The 24356-nt window shown below is 42.2% G+C and overlaps 1 protein-coding gene across 1 annotated transcript in view; it reads right to left on the bottom strand.

The window, feature by feature from the left end:
- PDIA5 (protein disulfide isomerase family A member 5) overlaps nt 1-24356 on the bottom strand; it is an 86095-nt gene that overhangs the window by 45128 nt on the left and 16611 nt on the right. The window contains exons 4-11 of the mRNA XM_039702105.1: nt 23502-23585; nt 22699-22744; nt 16906-16998; nt 15586-15646; nt 11933-12000; nt 7464-7555; nt 7289-7360; nt 2808-2944 (exon numbers count right to left, since the gene is read on the bottom strand). Of these exons, the coding sequence (XP_039558039.1) occupies nt 2808-2944; nt 7289-7360; nt 7464-7555; nt 11933-12000; nt 15586-15646; nt 16906-16998; nt 22699-22744; nt 23502-23585 (653 nt within the window). The remainder of the gene's footprint in view (nt 1-2807; nt 2945-7288; nt 7361-7463; nt 7556-11932; nt 12001-15585; nt 15647-16905; nt 16999-22698; nt 22745-23501; nt 23586-24356) is intronic.

Below are 24356 nucleotides of genomic sequence, written 5' to 3'. Positions count from 1 at the left end.
GGACAGCTGACCCCAAATGACCACAGGTATATCCCAGACCATATGTGTCATGCTCAGCTTATAGAACTGGGGAAAGAGGGAGAGGGTGGGACATTTGGAGTGATGGAGTTTGTCTTTCCAAGTTCAGCACTATGTGTGATAAAGCTCTGCTCTCCTGGGAATGGTCAAGCAGCTGCTAGTCAATGCAAAGTAGTAAACAAATTCCTTGTTTTGGTTTCCCTGTACATGGCTTTTGCTTTTCTTGTTAAACTACCTTTATCCCCCAAACCCATGACTTTTCTTGGCTTTACCTTTCAAACTCTCCCCCATCCCACCATGATGGAGCAGGTGTGTGAGGCTGAGCTGTGGCTGAACCACAACAGTGTGCCAGAAAATCTCCAAGTCACATGTATGATGCATGGTGACACAGGAGTTTAAGTGCTTGCTAATTCCAGGCCAGTGCTGAAATCCCCTTGATTACTCTTAGTTACACAGAAGTATATCCTGCGTTATGAGCTTATTTTATAGATATTTCAACTTTTTTTTTTTAGTAATACATTTTTAGAAAAAACATCCCCAGCCTGAGTTACCAAGGTTAAAATAAGTAAGACGCTCACTGGTTTTACCACTTCTTTTACTGGAATAATTTATCTCCTAATATTCATAAGGTGACACCATTAGCACATTTAAGAAGTGCTATGAGAAGAGTTTTTAATCATGGAGATAACTGTTTATGATAGTTGTCTGTCATTAATCAGTTTGCAAGCCTCATACTCCCTGCTGAGGATGCTCAGAGAGGATTCTTACCAACACAGATCTTTTACACATGTACGAGCTGGATTCTGCATGTATTGCCATTACCACCTGAATGTAAATAAAATGCCCCAAATATTTGAGCTGCATTTAAAGTGGAGTTGTTCTGGCAAGGAACACTCTTCATCCCAATTCTGTGCAGCTGGAAAATGTTATCAGAAGATTGTGACAGCCCAATTAAAGCATTTGATTTACTTTCAAAACAGGATTTGCCAAAGCACTGCTGTACCTTAGTGCAGAATGCCCCTTAGTACAAGAGAGCAAAAGTTCCTGTCTGAAAGCACCCCTGCTCTCAAAATAAGTAATGCAATATTGTTACTCCTAAAACTGTGTTACCTGTGTTCTTAAAAATATTTAAAAAAACACTAAAAACAGAACAGAATCCTACTGAGATTTAAAACTAACTTGAACTTACTATAAAATTTGATTGCAGTTTTATGTATTCATCTATTTTTAATCTGGCTTCCTAAAGGAATAAGTTTTGCAGGGCCAACTGTTGATTTCTTCCCCCTCTTCCTCCTCCTGAATACATGATGAGACTCCTTTGTCCATTTACAAACTCAAAAAAAAAAAGCAAGCTTTAAAGTACTACTAAGTGTGAACACGTTGAGAGAGAGTAGACACTTCCCCCATGTCATTGTGCAGAGAGAGGGAAAGGAGGCAAATTTAGGAGCTCCATTTGAGCTTGGCAGCAGCTGCTCAGCAAGCACACAGCTGCTGAGGAGCAGCAGCCCATGCTGTCACTCGCACACCGGGGTGCAGGGAAATCTGGGGAAGGAAGGATTTGGGTAACGAAGGATAACTCCAGAGCAAACCAGGCCTCATCAGTTCTGCTCCTTGTGTTCGGGGTTTCAGAGCAGGCACTCATCTCCGGTCCCACTTTCATTAGTACAAATAATCCAGGGAACACAGAGACAGAACAGCAGTCAGTCCTCTGCTTCAGTGGACCAAATTCTTAGACATTTCATCAGGCAGAGGAAATTCATTATGGTATGTTTTTCAAATGAGTCTTATGAGCAGACCTTCAAAAAAGGTATTTTGGAGCTAACTCCTGCTGGCTTAAAGGGAAGCAGGATTTCAGCCTCTGTGCCAAGACCCTCAGCTGTCAGCACACAGTCTGCCTCCAGAGTCCTAACCTTTAAATCTATGCACTTGAAAAGGAACATCTCATAATGCTGCCAGCACAGCAGCAAGAGAAGACAGGAGCTGTGTGTCACACAGTGTAGCAGATTCAAGCCTGAATTGTCCATCACAAACACAAACAATTGGAAGAACCAGATATGTAGCTGAAACAAGTTACATCCACAGTGAACTAAGGCTAATGCACTCTTCTCTTCCACCCAACAGCATCCAGGAGGGCAGTGTGGCTGGAACAGCTTCCTGAAGGCAACCCACTGCATTTGTCAAGCTAAAACCTCAAGTCATGGAAAATATCAGTTCAATGCATTTTCAGCAGAACAATAAGCAGTACCACCACCAAGTCCGCATTAGTTATCAAAAATCCTGGGGTCTTTCTAAACTTAGGCCTAGTTTTGGCATAGTTCAGCACAATATATAATGGCAATCACCTCTTACATTGCCAGAGAAACTGCGGCAGAGGAGTGAAAATGCTCAAAATAACATAGCAGTAGCCATGGACAAGAACCCAGGAGCTCAGGGTTCTCAGGTTGAGTTAGTTGTTCAATCAATCAGAGTTCTGCTCTGAAAGCAAACAATACTGAAGAGAAGTTGAAAATGGGAAATCATGCTGTAAAGTGATGAGTACTCAGACTATTTAAGCGTGATTACACTCCTCAGTTATGTTTTGACTCAGCCTACAAAGTGTCCTTCTTCAGAGGCACATCTCCATTCTAAATGTGAAGTCAGCATTTCAGGTCTTGTGTATTTAACAATCATCACAAACAAGAAAAGCCTGGACTTCTGAGTTCACGGTTCTGTGAAACTTCCATGGAAAAACATCACTGATTTCGTTAGCAAGCATTTGGCTCAGAGTACAGAAAAGAAAACAAACTCACATGGTGCATGGAACATCACTAGCACAGATGAATGATCTTTTATAAACTTGTCGAAGTCCTCATCGGTCAGGTGATAAACTACATTTTCTTCATCTGCCCAGGGAGTCTCTGGAGCCTGTGGCTGAGGTGCCTGTGGGCTACAAGACAAACAGACAAAGCTTAAAGGCAGCTCTCTGGTGCTAAGCAGTCATCTTGGCAAGTCAAACTGTAAGGAACCACTTTGTGCAGATGTTCACACATGTCTGACACACCAACCCTACTGAACAGCTTCCATAATTGTACCCATCCAGAACTCACAGGCACTGAAACACAGATAAAACTGGAGGAGGAACAAAAAAATCTGCAAGAAGCTCCTGAGGACAGATCAGCAATGGAAGGGGATGGAGTGAGGAGATAACCAGACTGCTTGGTTATTACATTATAGAAATCAAATGCATTTTCTATTACTCTTTTACCCTCCTCAGCAGGATGCTCCCTTTCTCACAGCATTCCCACTTTGTAGTTCACAGGAGTCATTGCAAATGAAAGAAAAAAGCAGTGAGCAGAAACAGCCAGTTTAACCCGTCACCTTGGATACTGACAGCATGATTAGGGCAGAGAAAGGAGGAGCAGTGTTGGGACCACGAGGCAGCTACACACACCATTTTCCCAGGAATACATGGTTTTACCCTGAACAGACCTTGGGAGCCAGGGAAGCATCCTTATGCCCTCACTCTGCAGTGGGCTTGTAGGCCTAACTCAGCAAAGATACTCAGCTGCAAGCTTCACCTGAAAGGCAAGTGATGTGTTCTACCAACATCACTGCAACTGCACCTGACACACACAAAGACAGCACTCAGCTGTCTTTGATGGGTCACAGCCACAAGGACTGCCCAAAGACACAGTGGCAAGTCTGGAAACTGAACCTAAGCTCCTCTGCAGCTCATCATCCAAATAAACAATTGGGGTTTTTTGGCTTTTATTAATGTACATTAAAAAGAGAATTTGGCAGCTGTGATCTGAACTATGCTAATTGACATTTTATTTATTAAAGCAGTGTTCACAGAAAAGACACCCAAACATATGAACATTGGGAGCCAGACTTTGAAGCTATTTGTTGTTGCAGTAATGAGTTCCAAACCCCCCCATATTTCCCCAAATTCTTTGGCAAAGTACACGTCTGGATGTGACCCCATCTCTGCTGAAAGCAGATTTACTATTCTTGATTAAAACGTATTATTGTGTTAGCTGCCTGGAACAAGGAATGGCAAACAGATGATAACTCATTCATCTTGCCTTACTCATTTCTAGGCTGAAAGCCTAGTTTGATAAAAAAAATCAGAAGAGATGCACAGATTTAGATAGCAAATTCTGTTGATGTAAGCAATAGGTGTGATCCAAGAATATTAAGCAATGCATGCAGAACTGTGATGCACACCTCTGCTGCTGCCTCTGTGATAAACAAACCAAGAAGCAAACATCAAAGTGAAGGGTGGGAGCTGCACCTGGCCAAGCAGCCCAGAGAGCAATAATCTCCAGGTATCCTGGCAGGGTGAAGGCTTTCCAGCAAACGCCATGACACACAATGGATTTGGGAGCTGGGCTGAGTAGGCAGAGCATGATGAACATGGACACAGTGCCTGCAAAGCACTGGGAGAACATGGTGTTCAGCAGGGCCTGGTGTGACCTATTTCAGTCAGGAATTAATAAAGCAGGGCACGGGATGTTTATTCAAATAGCCTAATTTAAAATGCTGTGCATGCTAATGAGCCTCCACAGGAGGTGGTAAGAAACACCTCAAGGCCTGGAGAATGCAACAAGCAAAATTTAAAATGTCATTCAACACTGAGACAAGGCACACCCACCACCTGATTAGGATGACAGAAGTCCAGAAGAGTTATGAAAAGCTAATTCAATTGAGATCACAGGACAAGTTCTTGATTTAACAAAGTAGCTGATGCTAAGGAAGGGCCTGAGGGGAATCTATAAAAACAGCAAGACAAACTAAGCAGCTATTGAAGGCAGCTAGAAGCTGCTGGGCTTGCCTACCACTCAGGCTGGTACAGCTGTGTATCTGAATTAACAAAAAAGTGGCATGTACAAAATAGCATCTCTACTGTGCTGGATTAAGGCTGTGTGATGGTTCATCTCTATCTTCTCATGAAAACATCTGAATCTCCATAACACAGTAGCCACCGCTTATTAGGAAGATAAGAAAGGTGAAGTATCTGTAAGACCAATACATTAACACACTTCAGCATAAGAAAGCAGCACATTTAGTAAGTAGTTAAAAAAAAAAAAAAGAGGTGTTGGAGCCCTCCAAACTATCAGTTCTTGTCCTGAGAGGAAAAAGCATGGACAATGATTTAAATAATTCTAACTTTCATTAAGTCATATCATGTTCTCCCCCACAAATGAGCCTAACATCACACACTTTCAGCACTTTACCAGTAGTACTTAGAGGGGAAAAAAACAAGAAGAGGGTGAGAGAGAGAGCTGCTTTTCTGCAGTGTACTTATTGTCCACACATAATGGGCCATTTCATATTGCTCAATGTCTGCTGGATTTGCTTCCAAGACTTCACAAGGACAGCACATGCATGCACAGTATAAAAATGCCTTGGCTTTCCTTGCCACGGCCCTGCCATGCCCTTAGTCCTCAGAGTAACATTTTTGTGCAAAAGCAACCTTTCAATATTTTAATATTACGCTATTCTGAAACACAGCCAGTGCACCCCACAGCTATCTCATTGTACTCCTTGGCTTTCCTAAAGCTCTTGCCATACCATTTTGACTACCTGTACTGCAGATTCCTCAAAATAGTATATTAAAAATGTAGCATGTTTACCCTATATGCAATTTTATTAATAATTTAATTGATTGTAATTTAAGCATCACTTACTGGCAAAATATAAGTACACATGACTACTCAATGTGGTTTCCTTAAAAGCTGTACTTACTACACAAAACAGAGGCACCAGGCTACTGCTCAGATCATCTTTTGGGCAACTAATAAGCATGCACTAAGCGAGGACAAACAGCTGTCTTTAGCTCTGGACTGCTGAAGTATCAGCCAAAGCCCACAGTGGCTTGTTAGCAGAGATTATCATTGGAAAGAGCTTGCAGCTGTTCTGCTTTCCTCCAGTAGCTGCGTTCACTTGCTGTCACAGCACTGATATAAAGGTGCTGCATATTGCAGGGATTATCTGGATATTATGTGGGCAGACAGGGGGAAAAAACACCCCAAATAGCTAATGTTTCACATATTGTAGCCAAGAGATAACCACATCCTTGCAGAACTGAAAAGCATAACAAAGTGCAGGTGATTAAGCCATATCCTTGCTCCAAGGGCTGATCATCTTCAAGTTGCTGGAATTTCCATCTTTATCACTCACATTTCAAGACTTAATTGACTACATGAGGCTTAATGACTCTGGCTGAATTCCTCCTCTTTGAGCCACTGGACAATAGCCCACAACTTGCTTGCAGTGTTTGTAGCCCCTGATGCTCACAGGATGTTACTCTCACTTCATTTGTGGGTTCCAAATCCTGAAGCCCTCAGCCTACTGCTGCTGGAGACCCTGGGCTACTTACAACCATATGCACATCCCCAGCACAGCCCCAGTGTACAGCAAAATACATTTATTCTGAGCCAATTTTGCTAAGCTGCACTATTACAATAGCTTGCAACAGTCTGTTCCTTCCCATGGGTTTGCTTCCTTTCATTAGCTTCATTTCAGTATTGTTTCCACAACTGCAGCAAGCAAGGGAGGGTTACAAAGATGACACCATGCCCAAGAGCCTGGGCTGACTGCAAATGGGATTTCTCCATCACCAGATTATCTCAACTCCACTGTGGGGACTTGCACCAATTGAAGACCAGCTATACACACACACTTTTCCTGTGTGTCTCTGAACAGGTTGTCCCATAGGCTCATTCAGCCTCCAAAATGTTTATGACTGCAAACAGCTCCCTTTAGGTAGAACAAGGTGCTTTCTACACTTTCATGTCATGACAGCAAACACAGATGTTGTAAAAGTGACTGCCTATCCAGGGTGCCTTGATCTTCAGTTTGTCACTGTAAGACACTTTAAAGGCTTCAGCTAAAGGCTGATGAACCAACAAAAACTGCACACTTGGTATATACATTTTTAATAACAAAAGTCAAACCTTTTGCAAGGTATTAAGTTCAAGCACCGAAGATGACTGGAAATTTAACCTGGCATTTTTAACGAAGCTGAGATCTGTGTATTTGCATTTGTTTTAGTCCACAGTCAGTTTCCTATTACAGACAAAATGCAATTGTGAAATGCAAGGCATGCATGCTAAAAACCAAACATTAGTCAATCTCTCTGTATGAGTTTAGCTGATCTCAGCAGGGTAGTTCTGTTTGCTCTTCTGAGCAGAGGGAAGGAGGGAGAGATGTCTGCTCCTAAACCATTACATTCTGTAAATAATGAAGAGTACATAAAAGGTGGAGTGCATGAAGTTCAATGCCTTACTGTTTCAGCCACTCTGCGATATCTGCTGCGGTAGCACCGAAGTTCTCAAAGTTGAACAGGAACTTTCCTTTCCTGTTAAAGCAACAAAACAAGGTTCAGTCCTGGCCCTAACAGATAAAACACACAAATATACAAAAGTGCATGATTTCTATAATAGTTGCAAAACATAACCGACTCAAAATAGCAGATTGTAGGATATCCCCGGACATTGAATTCTTCCTTTATCCTTTCAAATTCAGCAGAGTAAACATTCATTCCCGCAAGAACCTGGAAAAACAGAACATAATCTTACTCATTCTTACAATACAGCAGGACCATCACACCATTTGTTTGAAGACTTAAGTAAAACCCACTTCAATCTGGGCAGATTTTGATTTCATTCATATAGCTGTCAAGCAAGGGGCTCTCTGTAAAAGGCACTGAAGTTTTTCTGATTTTGTGCAAGGGGAAACAAAACAGAACAATACTTGAGTCTAATCCAGAGAAAATGCACACCAGTTAGCATGTCACCTCCTCATTGCTCTGGAAGCATCTCTTGTTTCTTTTTATTCACCCACTAACAGAAATACCTAAAGGGAATTCTCTCAATTGCAGCACTCGTGCTCTGCCCTGCACATTTGGATTTTAAACTACAACTAGATTTTTTTTCTTCCTCTACAAGTAGAAAAAAAAAAGCTCTTAGTTCATATCCAAACATTAAACAGGACACCAGAAATTCTACCCTCAGCTCCCTGGTTTCCACTCCAGCAATGAACTTGTCTATATCTAACCAACTTGTCAATGTCTAACCAACCACAAGCATTATCCCAGTTCAAAAATGCACTTACTGAATGGCAAGGGGAAATCAGCATGGCTTTGATGTGAAAATAAAACGTGCCCTATTTCCCTGAGCTCAGGAAATAGCACATGGCATTTATATGCTCTAAATATGTTAACTTAGGTAGGGCAGGGTATAATGAGAGTTAATTCTTAACCTTGTCCTACACTCTTCAGAAAAGAGGCACAGAAGCACAGCAGTTTTTCACACTAGCACATAAAACAAAAACTCTTTCCTCCGCACTCCTCATCTCCATCCCAACTCATCCTTCATCTCAACAATCCTTGAGCTTCAGGTTCAGGGCTCCTGTGACTTATACTGTGCCCTGTGACTTATTCTGTGCCCTGTCCAAATGTCTTCCAAATATTTCTGATGTGAAAATTGGAAGATGGGATCGATTCCAAGTTTTTGTGGGTGTGCAATTCACACAGAGGTCATTCTGCTGTCAAACTCGGACCCAGCAAGTTGCTGAGATACCACTTCCTGATTAACTTAGTTTAATGGCATTGACGGCTTAAATCATTTTAGCAGCAGGGTCTTAATCCAACCCCCTCCTCTTTCCCTCTCCAAAACCAGGATTTTCTCCTTCCAGCTGAAATACCACATCAGAATTTAATACCACATTCCCGACTGCAGAAAACTGCACAGACCAACCAAATGTGCTCAGAGCCAGCATGAAATAAATCTTAAAGCAGAAAATCCTCATTTGAAGGTCAACCGTTCCTAAGAATGTGCTGGAAAGTCACAAAAAGATACTTTGTTTTCTCTTCCCTATCCTAAGAAAGGATAAATTGAACAGAGGAGAGTACAGAAGAAGGTTTATATTGCTGGCCCAGTCTTCCACTTTGAATTTTCCTTGTAGTTCAAACAACTGGATTGATTTAATTCATATGAGATTATCTAGACTCAATTCTCCCCTTTCCTTATCCTCCATGCCACAACCTAAAGGCAGGTAAATGCAATAGGATCAAGATACAACGGTTGTTTTATAAAGTAAGAACCTGTTTTGTTAACTAATTCCCTAATTAACACCAGCCTACCAGATTCCACCTTTGCTGTGAACTTTCAGAGGATTTCCTGTGATTTAAGTGGGCATTCCTGGTCAGACAATTTTACTGTGTCCATCTAAAGGCGATTGATAAAAGTCAGTAACTTGGATTCAATCTGGTGTTCATTACATTATATGAAGCATATTTAGCAAACAAAGCTTATTACAACAGGATTTGTTTTAATGACAAGAGTAACAGCTTTAGTTGGCCAATAATCACAGAATTATTAAATATCAGGCTGCCAGAGACCATCAAAACACACCTACTGCCCAAAGTCAGGGTCCTCCTGCCAGATGTTTGGCAAATTTGCTTTTAGCAAATGACTGAATGACCCCAACTTCAATTTAGGTCCATTACCTCTTGTAAATAGCCACTGCAGAAACAAAGATCAGTTTATTCCTTTCACCTCTGCAGTGACACTTGACATACTTCAACACTTATCTGCTCTCCACCAAGCTACCTATAATCTAAACCAACTCTGAACCTTTCCTAGCTGCCCAAGTATTTGGAAGTATTTGGAGCTTCTGACCATTCCTGTTTAGTTGTGACTGCCTACCCTGATTCTCAGTTTTCTTGATGGAATTTCTCCAAAACTGGTACCTTACAGCACCAAAAAATTAAAAGACAAGCACAAAAGATGGAAAACACTTAAGCACATTCTTAAGTTGGTCTTTACCGGGCAGAGAATTCTGGCACACTCACAAAGTTCATGGGCATTAGGGAGATGGTGAATGGTTTGCTAAAATCCAGTTTCCCCCTGCTCTGGTGGACACTCACTCACCAGAGCCCAGCCAACTCTCTAACCACAGGTATCTTTACTGACAAGGATAAAATAAATCCACTTCTGATTTGAAGTACTTTTTCCTTCTGCACTGGATGCAACAGAATTATAAGCTAACCATAATATAAACTAAATATGCCACCCTGCCTTCTTCCCAGTAACAGCACTGGGACAAGAAACAACCAGTGCCAAGGGAACACAGAGGCCAGTGACAGATACAGCTCACCCTTTCCTTTTTATGACCCCTTCAGTAGGCAATACTGTACTTAATTTTCCTGCCATATAACAGCAATAATCACCTTTGAGCCTGGCATATCCTGACAGTTAATGACAGGTCAGATTAAAAGGCCAAACCTTCAGCTCATCCAAACCACTCATAAACTTTGCAGCCAAGCCTGACCTGGAGGTCAACATCACTCTAAGGCACTCCATGAATAATTTATGATGGGTACAGCACAGTTAACTTTAGAAATGGCAAGCTGTGTACACATCCCACTCAGGAAGCTAATTGGGTCATATTTTGACAAACAGATCAATTTTTGTGAAAAACATAGGTGGCAGTAGCATAACTGGACTTTCCTCTGAACTGATCCTGCACCACAACCCTCCACTGCAAAGAACTGTGTCCCAGCCCTGTCACTCAGCTGTGCAGGATCAGCCCGGATCTATAGAAACCATTTCCAAGTGAGGAAGGAAATACTCAAACCAGAATAGATCTAAATTATCTGGTCTGAATTTAATAAATGAGCTGCACATGAACAAGGAAGGGATAACTGCAGGAGGACAGAGTGCTGTGCAGCATGCCTTCTCTCTGGCACTGTCTCTATAGGTGATGGCTTTAATCCTAAATCCTAATTCCCAATCCCACTCACCCCACAATGTACAGCCATGCAGGGTGGGAGTGCCTTCCCAAAGGCTGCAGCACATGCTCCTCTGAGGTGAGATGGCCTTAAAATGCTGCCTGGCTTGACAAAAACACCCTTGAAAATATCTTCTAAGGCTTGTGCCATGTCCTAAATAAATCTGAGTAACTCCCACACATTCCAGCCCTAAGCGAACGAGGATTTAAAGAAAACACTTCTGAAAACAACTGTTTTGGAGAATGTTGGGCAGTCTGACAGCACTAGGTGGTCATGAGAACAAACGGCCAGAGCTGCCCCAGCAATGAACTGCAGTGCTTCATCTTTTCCTCACAAGGAAACCTGTACACACAGCAGTGAATGATCCAGCAGGTAGGATCAGACCAAATCCTGCTACAGCCATGAAACAAAAATCCTGTTTCTTCATCCTTTATATACTCCTGGCATCACATAAATCATACGTTAAGCACATTATAAAACCTCAACTAGACAGGTGCCTTTGACTTGCTTACAGAGATCAATACACCTTATAACTACAAAGGGGTAACTAAATTACTGTGAATTCTGCACTTTATTAGAGTCAAAACTTACTTTTATATCAATGTGACATCAGCTTTGACAGAGCTACAGTAAAACTGTAAGATTCTACTAATGCTGAGTGGCTGGAGGGGGATTTCCCTCCCATAACACCGTGATTCTCCACTAAAAAAGTGGATTAATATCTGCAATGAGGGCATCCATCCCTGACCTTGCTATGAAACATCAGGCCCAAAAGCTGATCAAATCCATTTAGGTAAACATTTCTTTCTCTAACAAAATGAGCTCAAAAGGCCTAAAAATTCATAAATTAGAGGCAAAACACAAATCTACATAGTGTCAGAGTCTGTATTCCCACGGAAAAAACTGCAGTGGATTTTAAGGGCAAGGGAGTTTGCATCTCATTCTCTAAAGTTTTAGAAGAATAAAAAACAAGAGAAAATCCGGAAGAGATCTGGAACAGTGTAGTTTATTTCAGATTTACTTCAGCTGACTTAAAATGGAACATTTTGACTTTGATAAATATTTGTTGATTTATATACTTAAAAAAGTGTTAAAATTATTTTTGAAATGTCATATAAATCTCATTGTCTCACTTACATATTTACCCTTGAGTTCTGTGGCTGCCTGCTGATAAGATGGCATCATTCTCTTACAAACACCACACCCTGATAAAAAATAAATTGTGTAAGTAATATGCCAACAACTCCATTCAACCTCTTCCACAGTATCTATGTTCCAAAGCATATGAAGCAATATTTTATATTAAAGAATTAAACAAAAATTCTTTATCTGCTTCTATTCTTGATCTACTAAATCACTATTAGATTATTAGTTTCTAAGTATGTTACTTGTTACAAGCCTCTATTTTTGCACATTTTTCATGCTCTTCATTTTCATATTCATTTCTCATCCTAGTATGGAGGGAGTAAAACCATCTTATATTCCTCAGGCTCTGAGCTGAGCCCAGAGGAGACTACAAGATGAAACACACATATCAAAAAGTCAATAGAAGATGTCATAATTGTGAACTCTAAACAAAAAGCTTTGTACATTTCTGGTCTTTGAAGGGACAGGGGGAGGTACTTCAGATTCATCTCAGTTTAACAAGGCTTTCAAATTAATTTGAGGTGCATTTCCTAAACACATTACACACACACCAAGTGTTAAACAGTGCTCTGTTAATTGAGCTGACATAGCTCAGAAGCAGCAGCCCTTGTAACATACAATAATGTGCTGTGGAAAAGACAAAGGGTGAGTGAGGAAGACCACCAGTGTGTAGTTGGAGTGTGCTGAGTGAGAGCTGCTTGATGATGCTCTGCAGTGCTAAGCAGATTAGCAGTAAATCACCTTGTAAGCAGCAGTTTTCACCCCTGCCAAGTAAAATCTGGGCATGCAGATGGGAAGGGGCAGAGTGCAGACAGCAGGGAAGAAAGGTAGCTGGAGCCAAGCACGCCAGACACTTATTGTGGAAACTCTCAGTCCACCACGAGACAGTAGTCAACACTTCTGTTCTGGTTAACAGACAGAGAGTTTTGATAATATCTTCCAGAAAGGAGGAACAGATTTTGCAGCCACTAGTTTAGGATCACATCAGCATGCCTGGAAAAGAACATCCTTTAATCTGACAAAGAAGAGTTCTTGTTTCTGTGGTATTTCCATCTTTGATCTCTCTGTCAAATTGACAATGAGGTTGTTAAATTAGTGCTGGTCAAAATGACAGTTTCTTAGTGGGCACAGACCACACATTTAAGGCCCACTGAGGTCTTGCAGCTTCATCCAAACCACTGGACAGACATCAGAAGATGTCAGCTGGCAGACATCATCTTCCGAATCCTCTATTTCTTCTCTCCTCAGGAGCCTCAGGCCCTTAAGTCCTGCAGCAATTTTGCTATTTTCCCCTCTTCACTCTCTTACTGCTCTCTGGAGTACCTTCTAGGGCACAGGCACACACCAGCCTCTTCCACCCAGCCCTCACCCCTATCATCCTCCTCTTCCCAGCTCTGCTGCTGCCTCAAATTTGCTGCTCCCAAACCCATTTCAGTACACCCTCTCCTGTCCTCTTACTTCTGGGTTGTATTTTTCAGGATTCTGCCAAGCCACATATACCCTTCAACAGGCAGAAAAGAGGAACCTCAAAAAACTCATTTTCTTATGTTCTTTCTTCTTGTATTTTTTCCCAGAAGGGGGAGCTTAATTAAGTACAGATTAGTCTTTCCACTAGTTAACACCTACATTTTTAAAGCCTTGTTTTCAATCATGTTTATAAACAGCTCCTTCTTTATTGCCAAATCCAGACAGTCTCCTGCAGGAGTCTTCTTTGACAGAGTTACCTACAAATAAATCTGAATGCCTTCAAGTATATCTAATATTTCATCTTTAGTGAGGTCTGACTTTCTAATGTAGGCCCGAAAGTACAGTGAAAGGTCCACAAATGGCAGGCAATATCTTCTGAGGAAAGCAAGCCTTTGCTCTGAGTTGTTTTACCCAAACCAACCATTCCTGAAATATTAAAGTAACTACATCTAAGTCTGTAGTTGCATTCACCTCCCTCTGCACTGGTGCCTAATGAAAGAGCCCATTTCCTATCAATCTGCCACAATTAATCTAAAGCCCCTGTTTCCAACAAAGCAGAGAAATAAGGCAGCTGTCTTCCCCACAGCCTCCCAGACAAAGCCTGTGATGTCCTCTCCTGCCAAAAAGCTGAATTTCTTTTAGTGACCAGTCTTGATGTGCTGCTCCCAGTTATGAAAGGTAACACCTGTATGTAACCAATAATTTCAGCTGCTCAAAGGGCATATTTTGTTGCAACTGCTGGATGTATTCTGTCTCCGGTAAGAGGAGCAAGAAAAAAAATTTGGACAACAACCAATTCAGAAGGTCTTGTGTGTTAAATAAAAGATGAGGGAGTTACAAACTGAGAAATCAAGAGAAAAAAAACCTCACAAGTAGACTTCCTTCACAGCAGTTTGGAAAGCAGCACAAGTATTACAGCACTGAAAACTAGCAGGTGTTTTGCCACTTCAAAGAAGAGAAGCTGGAAGGAGGAGGGTTTCTGGGGGAACAGTTCAAAGAGAACGAAGGGTTAGATAAGGCACACTTCAGAAAGAGGCTGGGTTGTGGAAAACAATTACTCCTGACAGAGGTAAACTGTGAAAGCACTGTGCAGCCCAGCTCTCCCTGAAGGGACGATTTACAGCAGAGCAGCCGTAGCATCTCCCGCTGATCCAAGGCTGCAGCTGCTGGGAACAGCCACACGCCACGCCAGGCCACACAGGACCACTGCAGAGTCTGAAGGCACAGAGCCACAAGTGACTTAGTTTAAAGAAAAATCATCCCTTTGTGATGCACCAAACTAAGTCTTGGGCAATTTTGGTGATCTTGGCAGCACTCAGATGAGACTAAAAAAGTAGACTGATGTTTCAGGCACTAAGTACAAGAGAAAATACAGTCAGAAACACCAGACAATGCTGCCATGGGACACAAGTTTTAAAGAGAATCAGACAGCAAATTGCTTGTGGTACCCAACATCAACTTCCCTATCAGGGCACTGCTGGGAGGCTTTTCTAGTTTAGGTCACACATTTATTCCTCTCTCATGGCTTCCCTGCTTCCTGAACTGAGCAACAACTCAAGTGCAACACAATCTTGCTTAGAAGAGCTGGAAAGCCTCTCATACAGCAGTCACCAGGAAACACAAAAAGGCAGCTGTAAGTCTGCAACATTAAGGAATTAGTATCCAATGCAAGGACAAGATAGCAGCAAAACAAGGTCAAGGTCACAAAAAGAAACAGAGACTCCAATGTGCTCTCCTCTTCCTGAAACCCCACTGGCATTTGAGTTAGCCCTGCCCATGTAGGCAGGAACATTGAGGGTGCCTCTGGGATGGAGCAGGAACAGCAGTCCTGCTCCTGATGACTGCACTGTTCCCTCTGCCTGCAGCACACAGAGTTTCTGTTCTGTGCAGCACAAATCTAGAAAGGACAACAGGTAACAAAATTATAGAAAGTGGCTGCTTAGAAGAACATTGAGCAAGAACCATCATCACAAGAGAAAGAGACAAGACTGGGATACAAGTGATGGACAACCAGGGGAAAACTGAGGACAAACAGGCAGAACAACACAAGGAGCTGAGTGATAAAGGTGGCACAAGATGTTATTATTAGTGAAGCACACATGAAGACTCTAGTCAGACTTCGACATCTCTCAGTGGAGAAGGGGGAAAGGGGTGACAGGACATGCTGGGCTACTTACATGGGGCATAGAACATCAGAAGTAGGGGTTTGTCTTCCTTCTTCAGAAGCCTTCTCAATTCCTAGTGAATGAACCAAAGAAAATAAACACACTTATACTCAATGACACCATACTACAACTTAAAAAGCTAGTATATGTATTCATAGAACACAGGCTCATTTATCTGAGGGAAAAGGGCTCATCTTTCCTAACAGACAGGATTCAATTTTTTTTTTTCCCCTTGGTCAATTTTAACTTGAAAGAAGATGACAAAATTTATTATACATTCAGCTATCTGCTGAATATCCTAGACCAGTATCTCCACTGTTAATACGTGGAAGTTCCATGGTGTAGTTCATTCTCACTGCAGAATCTCTTCCTGGAAACTCTTTCTTCGCTGACATATCCAAAACCCACACTGCAATTCAAAAAGTCAGACTCAATAATAACAAAACAAGTTCAGTTTTCACACTATGAAACCTTGCCAAACCTATGAGATGCCATGCAAAAAGGATTTTTCAGTACCAGCATGACAGAAAAACTAGATGAAGTTTTCAAATTGAATGCAACCCCTGGAAGCCTTGTAATGGAATACAGAGGGTGAACATTAAAAATTAATCTTCCTACAAAAACTGAATGTCAGAATAACCATTTCTAATATTAAAAATGAAAGCCAGAAAATTGAAAAAGCCCTTTACAAAATACCAGCTAGAGTCCAATCAATTAAAGTTTAAAAAATCTATAGACTAGAAAACTAATATAAAAGACCAAGCTGATTATATTAGAAAAAACATAATGAGTAACTGTGGTGGCACTGACTTTTTAAGGTAGTTGCATCACATTTGCTATTTTCCCACTTAACACGGAGAGGACAGTTCCTGTACCAAGTTAAATCCCTCAAGATCTGGGTCCCCTTTCCTCCTGCTTCACACTTCCTAAACTCAGGCACATGAGAGAACCCAAGGTTTAATGACAACCTGCAGTTTGAAGAGCAGCATTTTACCTCCTACTTGTACTCTGCAGTGACTGCACCTTGCAAGTTGCTCCAGTTCCCTGAGACAAAGAGGCTGTGCCCCCACACCACGCACAAGCTCTGACACTTGCTGTGCAGCTGGCAGACTGAGGTCACAACCACATGTAGGGCAGAGGAGGGCACGAAGGACAGGACTTTACAGCCATCACAACCCACAAAATTTGTCACATCACTTCAAACAGGCTCGGTGCTTTAAATTTCCCTCCCAAAGAAACAAAAGAATGGCATTTCACTAAGAGTTAATACAAACATACACACTCCATCCCATATATTTATAAAACAACAGAACATCTATCCAGCTAATGTACCTTTTCACTGTCAACATGCACAATATCTTTGGCTTCAGGATCTTCCTCCCACAGTGGAGCACCCTCTGGATCCTTGAGAAAGGCCACCATGGACTGTAATAAACAGGGCAGAAAATCTTTTAGAGAAACACGAATGGAAATCATGAGACGTCCAATCTCAAATCCATGCTGTGATGTAAACCCCATCCAATTAGTGCCTTTGCTTTTCTGCTCATATATTCATCTGCTCTAATGCAGATTAGCACAAATCTCCTGTTGCAGAACCAAGTGATCCGTGGGTGTGTACCTTCATCATAACTGGTATTCCAACTTAGCAGTTCCCACTCCCACTATAACAGAGTGGAAGTGGACCAGCACACAGAGAAGAGCTTCAAGGATCCTTCAGAGAGCTCTTTAAATGGTACTACACCTTCCACAGAGAGCCCCTGGGTTAGCAGGAGAGACTTCTCTTTATGCAGAGGTCAGGCTCCCATGCCCTTCACAGTATCTGAGTAACAGGACTGGCTGGAGGCACACTGATACTTGCTGTGAGCAAAAGCAAATGAACACACAGATCAAACTGCTCATTTGGTCAAAGGAAGAATAATCCACCAAGAGTTCCCTCTGTGACCCACCTACCTAAAAAATCCATTGAATGCAATTTCAAGTATGAGAATAAGAAACAAATGTGACAGGAGAAGTGGGAAATACAAAACCCCAGGATTCTGCAGCTGCCACATTCAACAAACTGAGTACACCTGCACACACACCTTTGTAACTGCTTTACCTGACTGACATGCAACCAAAAATCCCTTTCAGCAGACCACAGACAGACTGTCTTTACCAGAAGGAAATATACTCTGATAGCTCTGACTTCAACCCTAGCCTGAAGAAAAACTCCAGCCCTCCCAAATCAGTGAGATCCTCTCTATGGATTCTGTACCTGCAAACAGAGGCTTGATCACTTTTATCCTCAGATGTCTGTGCTCTAGGAAACAATACCTGGCATTCCATGTTCATTCAGCACTCAGAATGCCCCACTGCTTTCTCTATGGCATTGCTTGTAGGTTTGTGTCCATTCCCACACCAGTGACACAGCGAGGTCCCTGAGGTCCTTCAGTGTGAGTGGATGAAGCTGCCACAGCACTGAGCTATACTAACACACACCAAGACTAAAATAGTTATACTAGCACACACATAAAATTCTTTCTCAGGAGCAGGCTGGCAGCACAGCTGGTGACATGTCCCATCACTGGAACAGTCTCAGAGACATTTCTGCTGCCTGTCTGCCTTCGGTGGGGCTGCTGTGGTACAACATCCCAACAACTCATCAACAGAGAGGAGAGTTCAGCTCATTTTCCTGCCTCTCAGTTGGTACTGTAAGGCTTGGGAGGATTCAGAGCTTACAGCAGGATCCATTTATTGCATTTATGTTTCTGTCTGCTTGCACAGCTAATATTGAAAAGATTTGTCTTATCACAAGAGGCAGCATGTATCAGTCACCAGACAGCAACCAAAACACTTAATGTACAGAGTAAAAAGGATCTAACGGCTGAGGTTGACAAACAGCTCCAGAAGAAATTTTTTTTACAGTGGCATTATCAGGGAAAGGAGCTAGTTAGGAAAAAATATATAAAATCAAGTAATTTACAATGGAGTTGCAATGTAAAAAGCTGTAGACTTAGAGGCATTAACATCCCAAATGACATCCTAAGACTAATAATACATGGGGAAAGGAAAGATGAGGACAAAACAGCAGAGATGTTCTACCTTTAGGACAGCTGCATCAAGTTCTGCTCACCCTCAGCACGCACAGACCTCAACTATACACTGGAGAGGAGGAGAGAGGAGTGAACATTTTGAACAGCTAATGAGTGTAATTGACTCTGCTAGTTTCAAGAATTCCTGCATGCCAAATTCAGTCAGGTAGAAACAGATGTGGTTAGAGGATGGGGTATTAAATAGATTTAATTCATCCAGCCTCTCTCTCTCAGCCAAGACAGAAAAAAATTAGATGTGTAATGTCTTCTGGCAGGAGCAGGCAGTACGTTGCCTTGCCCTCAATTCTTCATGCAGCAAAGAGAACTTCCTCTCTTGCTTTAAACAGGGAAGAACAACACCCAAACTATCCACAGCATTCTCTAATCACAGAAAACAGTGGTCCCCAGGCTGCTGTGTTAGAGGCCACAGCAAGGTCCAGGGCCCAGCACCCCTGGTGCTGCAGAACCAGGACTGCAGCTCTGCTCCAGTCCTGCCATGCTACAGTCAGGACCTGTTCTGACCCCATGGCACAGACACAAACACCCAGGCTGCTGTGTTAGAGGCCACAGCAAGGTCCAGGGCCCAGCACCCCTGGTGCTGCAGAACCAGCTCTGCTCCAGTCCTGCCATGCTGTGGTCAGGACCTGTTCTGACCCCATGGCACACACAGAAACACTGTGGGCTGTAACCAGCTGTGCCAGCTTTGAGCCTTACACCTCCACTCAGCAGAGCACAGGACATGCTTCATCCAGCACATGCTGCTAAAAACAAGTATTTTTTCACAGGAAAGCTGATCCATAATCATATATATAGACCTAGGCTTTAACCTGAAAGAAAATGTACACAAACACATCCATGTGCTTTTCACTCCTTTGAAGTATCATGCAGTAAGGAAGCTAATAACTAGACCTGCCTCAATTTCACACACACAGTCCTTACAACAGCCAACTTGAAAAGGATTCAGGGTTTAGAGCAGGACCAATTTATTGAGTTAGATATTAGTCTATTCCCTTTGCTAGCATTAAGCAGATTTGTACTTCAGTGAGTTCTCTACATTTTGGAAGAAGGGTAAAACTCTCCCTGTACTTTATACTCCAGAAAAGGCTTCATCATGTAATAAACACAGCCTGGATACTGGCATTGTGGCTCTCCTGAGAATTAGACAGAATGTGGCTAAACAACACATGAACAGATATTCCAGGTAAGACCAAAGACTGACCTAAGCTTAGGTCTTCAACAGCAGATGACAACAGCTACTTGAGGAGAAGATAGACTAGTACTTATGGTTCTCACATAGCTTACACTGGCATGTGCTCTCAATTTCTGGCAAAAAGAAATTAAGTTTATGGGCTCTGCACCAGCTGCTGTATATGGACCTCTGTGCTTTCTAACTGCCAATGGATCTAGCTGTTATGACTATCTGAAACTGTTTTTCAGACTCCTAAGTTCTTGGCTTTCATATAGTGTAGCTACAAGTTCCAATATTTTTTTTTAACATTGCAGTTATCTGTTTCAAATCAACCATCCCAAAATGCCACTGTTTGCCCTCAAATTTGGAGAAAAAATAAGTAATCGCTCCCCTTTTTAAGCTACTCACAATTACAGAAATATCAAATTCTATTGCAATTTCCTCCAGCTGTCCTTTTTAGTATTGTGAGAACCTAAGTCCTTCTGCAAAGAATTGGAAACACATTTTTAAACTATTCCTAATTATTTTGCATCACTGAATTTTGTTCATCTCCCTTTCCTAGATACCCCAAGAAGCTCAGCTCTTAACACAGGTCTCAGCAGCAGCAAGTTCTGACTGCCAAGTAACTTCCCCCTACTGTGAACACTGAGCTTTCCTTTACTCCTCATTTTTCTAACAGTGAAACCACAAGGGCATCTCTGCTAATTACACAAGGATTTAGTTACTTTAAGAAATGAAAAGCTTTTCTAAGAACGTGAGTACACTATCTGCTGGATCAGCCACATCTATGAAATTGCTGATTACTCCAGAAGAATCCTTTTACAGTTCTTCAGAGCTGTGTCCATCGTTCTCCAAAATGTCATACATATATTAATATGTCTACTGGATGTCTGGAAAGAAGATCCAAGTTTTATTGCCACAAGTTTGCTGAATGATGTGAAACAAATCCTTTAATCTCCCTGTTCTTTGGTGTGTCCACCTGTCCATAAAATGAGTATGATACCCTATGTAATTGTGTTGCTCTGCTGCTCTCTGTTTGTATGTACTGGGAGACTCCTGACAAACACAGCTGAGAGAAACAAAGGTCACTGGCCCAACAGAAGAAAACAGGGAGAAATGGAACAGAGGGAGAAATACAGAAAATATCCAGGCAGCTGTGAGCAGCAGAACAAGCAAACAGCTGAATTATTTGATCACTGCCCAGACCTGATCCACTGCCCAACCTGTACATCATTAGTGGCTGGTTTCACAGGGGCAGTTTAATTGAGAAACACTCTAGCCCCTAGAGTGAGGGATCTTCAAAATCCCTCTTCCACCTCCAATGCAATCCCACAGCCCTGTACATGGGATGCTGCTTTCTTCTTCCCAGCAGGCAGGGCAAAAGGGAAGGGTGAAATGCTCATCACAAAACAGCTGAAGGAACAGATGATCTGGCTCCTGTTGTGCTGTGATTGCCTCTCAGCCCAGTGCTCCCTGGAGCACTGCAGGTGCTTTCCACTTCCTCTGATCTGTCAGGAAGAGTCACAGCACTAATTCCTGGTTGCAGCACTTTATGGAGGGCAGGAGAGATGCATCATGTATTGTTCAAATCACCCAAATTTAGGCAACTAGCAAGTCTCCCCTTAACCCATCACCCACCATGAAGGAAAAAAAAACAATCACCAGCTGCAATTCCTCACTAAGCACAGAAGCTGGTTTAGGCAGCTGCTGACTGGGCTGGGTATTTAACATTGCCCTTCCTGATGCCAGGCAAGGCCTGCTGCAGGAGAAGGGAAGGTACATGGCCCTACCCACCCTTCCCATCTCAGACAAATCCTGCATCACAGCCTCAAGTGAAGACTGAATTAATTCAAGTCAGGGCACACTTCCAAGACAGTCCCCTATCAGACAGTCTCCAACTCTGGCTGTAAAAGCAAGGTCCAGAGCAAGTGCACTTCAGAACAGCCACTCTGACACACTCAGGTTCACAGAGCATCTCACACAGGCTTTCCTCCATCCCAGGGCAATGCCCTGAACAAGCCAGAAAGGGGAAGTACATGGAATTATATCAACCTGGGGTGATGTCACTAAGCCTTCTAAAGACTAATGACTGTGCAGAGCCTGAGTTTGCTGGAGGAGGAAGACAAACAGGAACTGGGCATCAGAAGTGATGTAGTTCATAATTGTTCCAGGACAGAAGTGATTTCTGGAAGCCAAGTCATTGCCAGGCTCCTCACGTCAGGATACTCCCAGTGCTTCAGCAAGGCTTTGCAAAGGCAAGCTGCACACTTCTGGCCTGCTCACTGTACTTTCAGTCCACCATTTCCACAATCATCTGGATCTGCAAATTTGTATCATGCCTCATGCCTTCTCTCTTCCCTTGCCCACAGAACGCTGCCTTCCTTTGCTTTATGTCAAGATTTGCCAGAAAAAAAGAAAGGTCATTTTATACCTGATGCACTCAAAGCACTTTCATAGGAACTGTGGTTCTATAATCTGATAAAAGATAAGGCCACTCAGCTCTCTTTAAAGTTTATAAACACACAATCTAAGAACGTCAGAGAACTCCTTATCAAAACACAGTAGCAGCTAATACTTTTAGTTATACTACCACAAAGAGCACCTTGTAATCAAAACAAGAAAATCCTTATTTCTTACCAGCATGTAACAAATTTTTAAATAATAAACTATTTTCCTGGATCTGTGGTTGACAGACATGTATGCACACAAAAACCTTCAGGCCATTCTGATCACTGTTTATGAAGATTAATCCCCTCCCTTTCATGCCTTCAGCATGAAAAAATATCAAAACCAGTTTTTAATCCATAAATGCCTCACCCACATCTAGCAAAACCAGAAGAATAATAATGGAATATTTGAATTTACCTTCAATGTGACCGCTCTGTTATATGCAGTATGAAATGCACCGTCCCTGTTAAACGAGGAGTGGGGAATAGTGTTAACTTACAGTAACATTACTGGAATTCATACAGCTGCTCTTCCTGACTTCTCACTAACCAGAATAACATCATCCTGCTGAAGCCACAGAACTAAGTAGAATTTACAGTACAGTAGTTTAAGGGGGGGTGGGGAGGAACGAGAAGAAGGAAAAAGGGAGGGTGCAAACCAGTGTAAAGAAAACAGTTTCCCAGTAAACAATTTCCTCCCTGACACTTTAACATGATTATTTACTAAGGCACGATCTTTGGAGATGGAGATGCAGCTGCTTGGTGTACCTAACAGTACTCCCACTCCTATTATTTTCAGGAAGAAAAATATCTTGCTGTTTCAGAACACTTGCCTTTCTCCACTCACATTATGAAGGACTATCTCGAGTCAGAAAGGCAGGGAGATGTGAAGCAACTTGTCCAAGGCACATGCCAGCAGGCAAGTGACAGAAAGCAAGAGAACTTAAATCTCAGGCATCTGCCCCATGCACTGGACAGTTTCAGTCCACTGGACATCTCTCCTTGGCCCTGCTTACACTTTAGTGTTCTCTGTTCAACAGCAGAATAAATTTAACTCAACTTCTGTCATAACACATGCTTGCAAACTGAAGAAACAGCAATTAATTTCACAGGATAAAAAATTAGTCATCTTAATGCTGCAGCAGCGTGGGGCTGAAAGAATAAACACTCTTAATGGGGGCATCAACAATTATGAACTACAAATCCCAGCCCAGCACTCACTTATAATGGAGTAAATCCACTCCCTTCTCCTTTGAATTAGGATCTACCTTCATCTTCTTGCATAATTTTCGGCTTTCAGTATCACTGCAAAAAACACATATTGGAAGAAAGGTTACCAAAAAAGAAAATCAAATGCATTCAGTCCTGAGAACTCATTGCTGTGGTCAGCAATCATCAGCAATTAATCCAAGCTAACAGTAATTTGGAAGCTGTTTAGCTAAGTTTGTGGGAAAAGCATTGTGAAAAGCTCCATTAGTCAATTTAATTTCTCTGTTTGCTTGGTCAGGACACAGTGAACTGTGTTAAATTCACATTCCAAAGCCAAGCCCTAACCAGTAGAGAAGCAGCTCATTCCAGCACCTCAGCAGATCTTCTGTCCATGAGATTAACATAAAATTTAGGAAGCCAAATTTCAGTAAGACCATGCTACTAGTTAGGATGGTGGTCAAAGAGCACTGTTTGTTAAAAGATTCTAAAGGAAAGAGCAGGTCAGCTTTTACACTTGGCAGAAGGTAACAGAAGGCCAAAAAAACCCATGTTCATGGTATGTCCAAGTCCAAATCACAAGCATTTAGCCTTAGGAAGGTCCTGCAGAAAACAAAAAACAGTTGAAATTCTGGAGCCCCAAACCCAGCAACCCCATTAATTCTAGGTATGAAAGATGTGTCCTGGAGCCACACCTGCAAAACAGAGGCAAAAACAGCTCATAAAGGAGGGGGGAGGTGTCAGCAGCCAGACCTGTTAGAGGTGGTTTTCAAATTGAACAAGACTGAATGGCTTCCAGCACCAGATTAGGCTTGAAGAAGAGAGAGGGGTCATGGGAGAGAACTGCAAATACATTTGTTTCAGTGGGCA

This window comes from Passer montanus, unplaced genomic scaffold (genome assembly GCF_014805655.1).
Source record: "Passer montanus isolate IOZ18808 unplaced genomic scaffold, ASM1480565v1 scaffold1, whole genome shotgun sequence".
In the NCBI taxonomy this organism is placed as follows: domain Eukaryota; kingdom Metazoa; phylum Chordata; class Aves; order Passeriformes; family Passeridae; genus Passer; species Passer montanus.
This window is presented reverse-complemented; position numbering and strand designations above follow the sequence as displayed.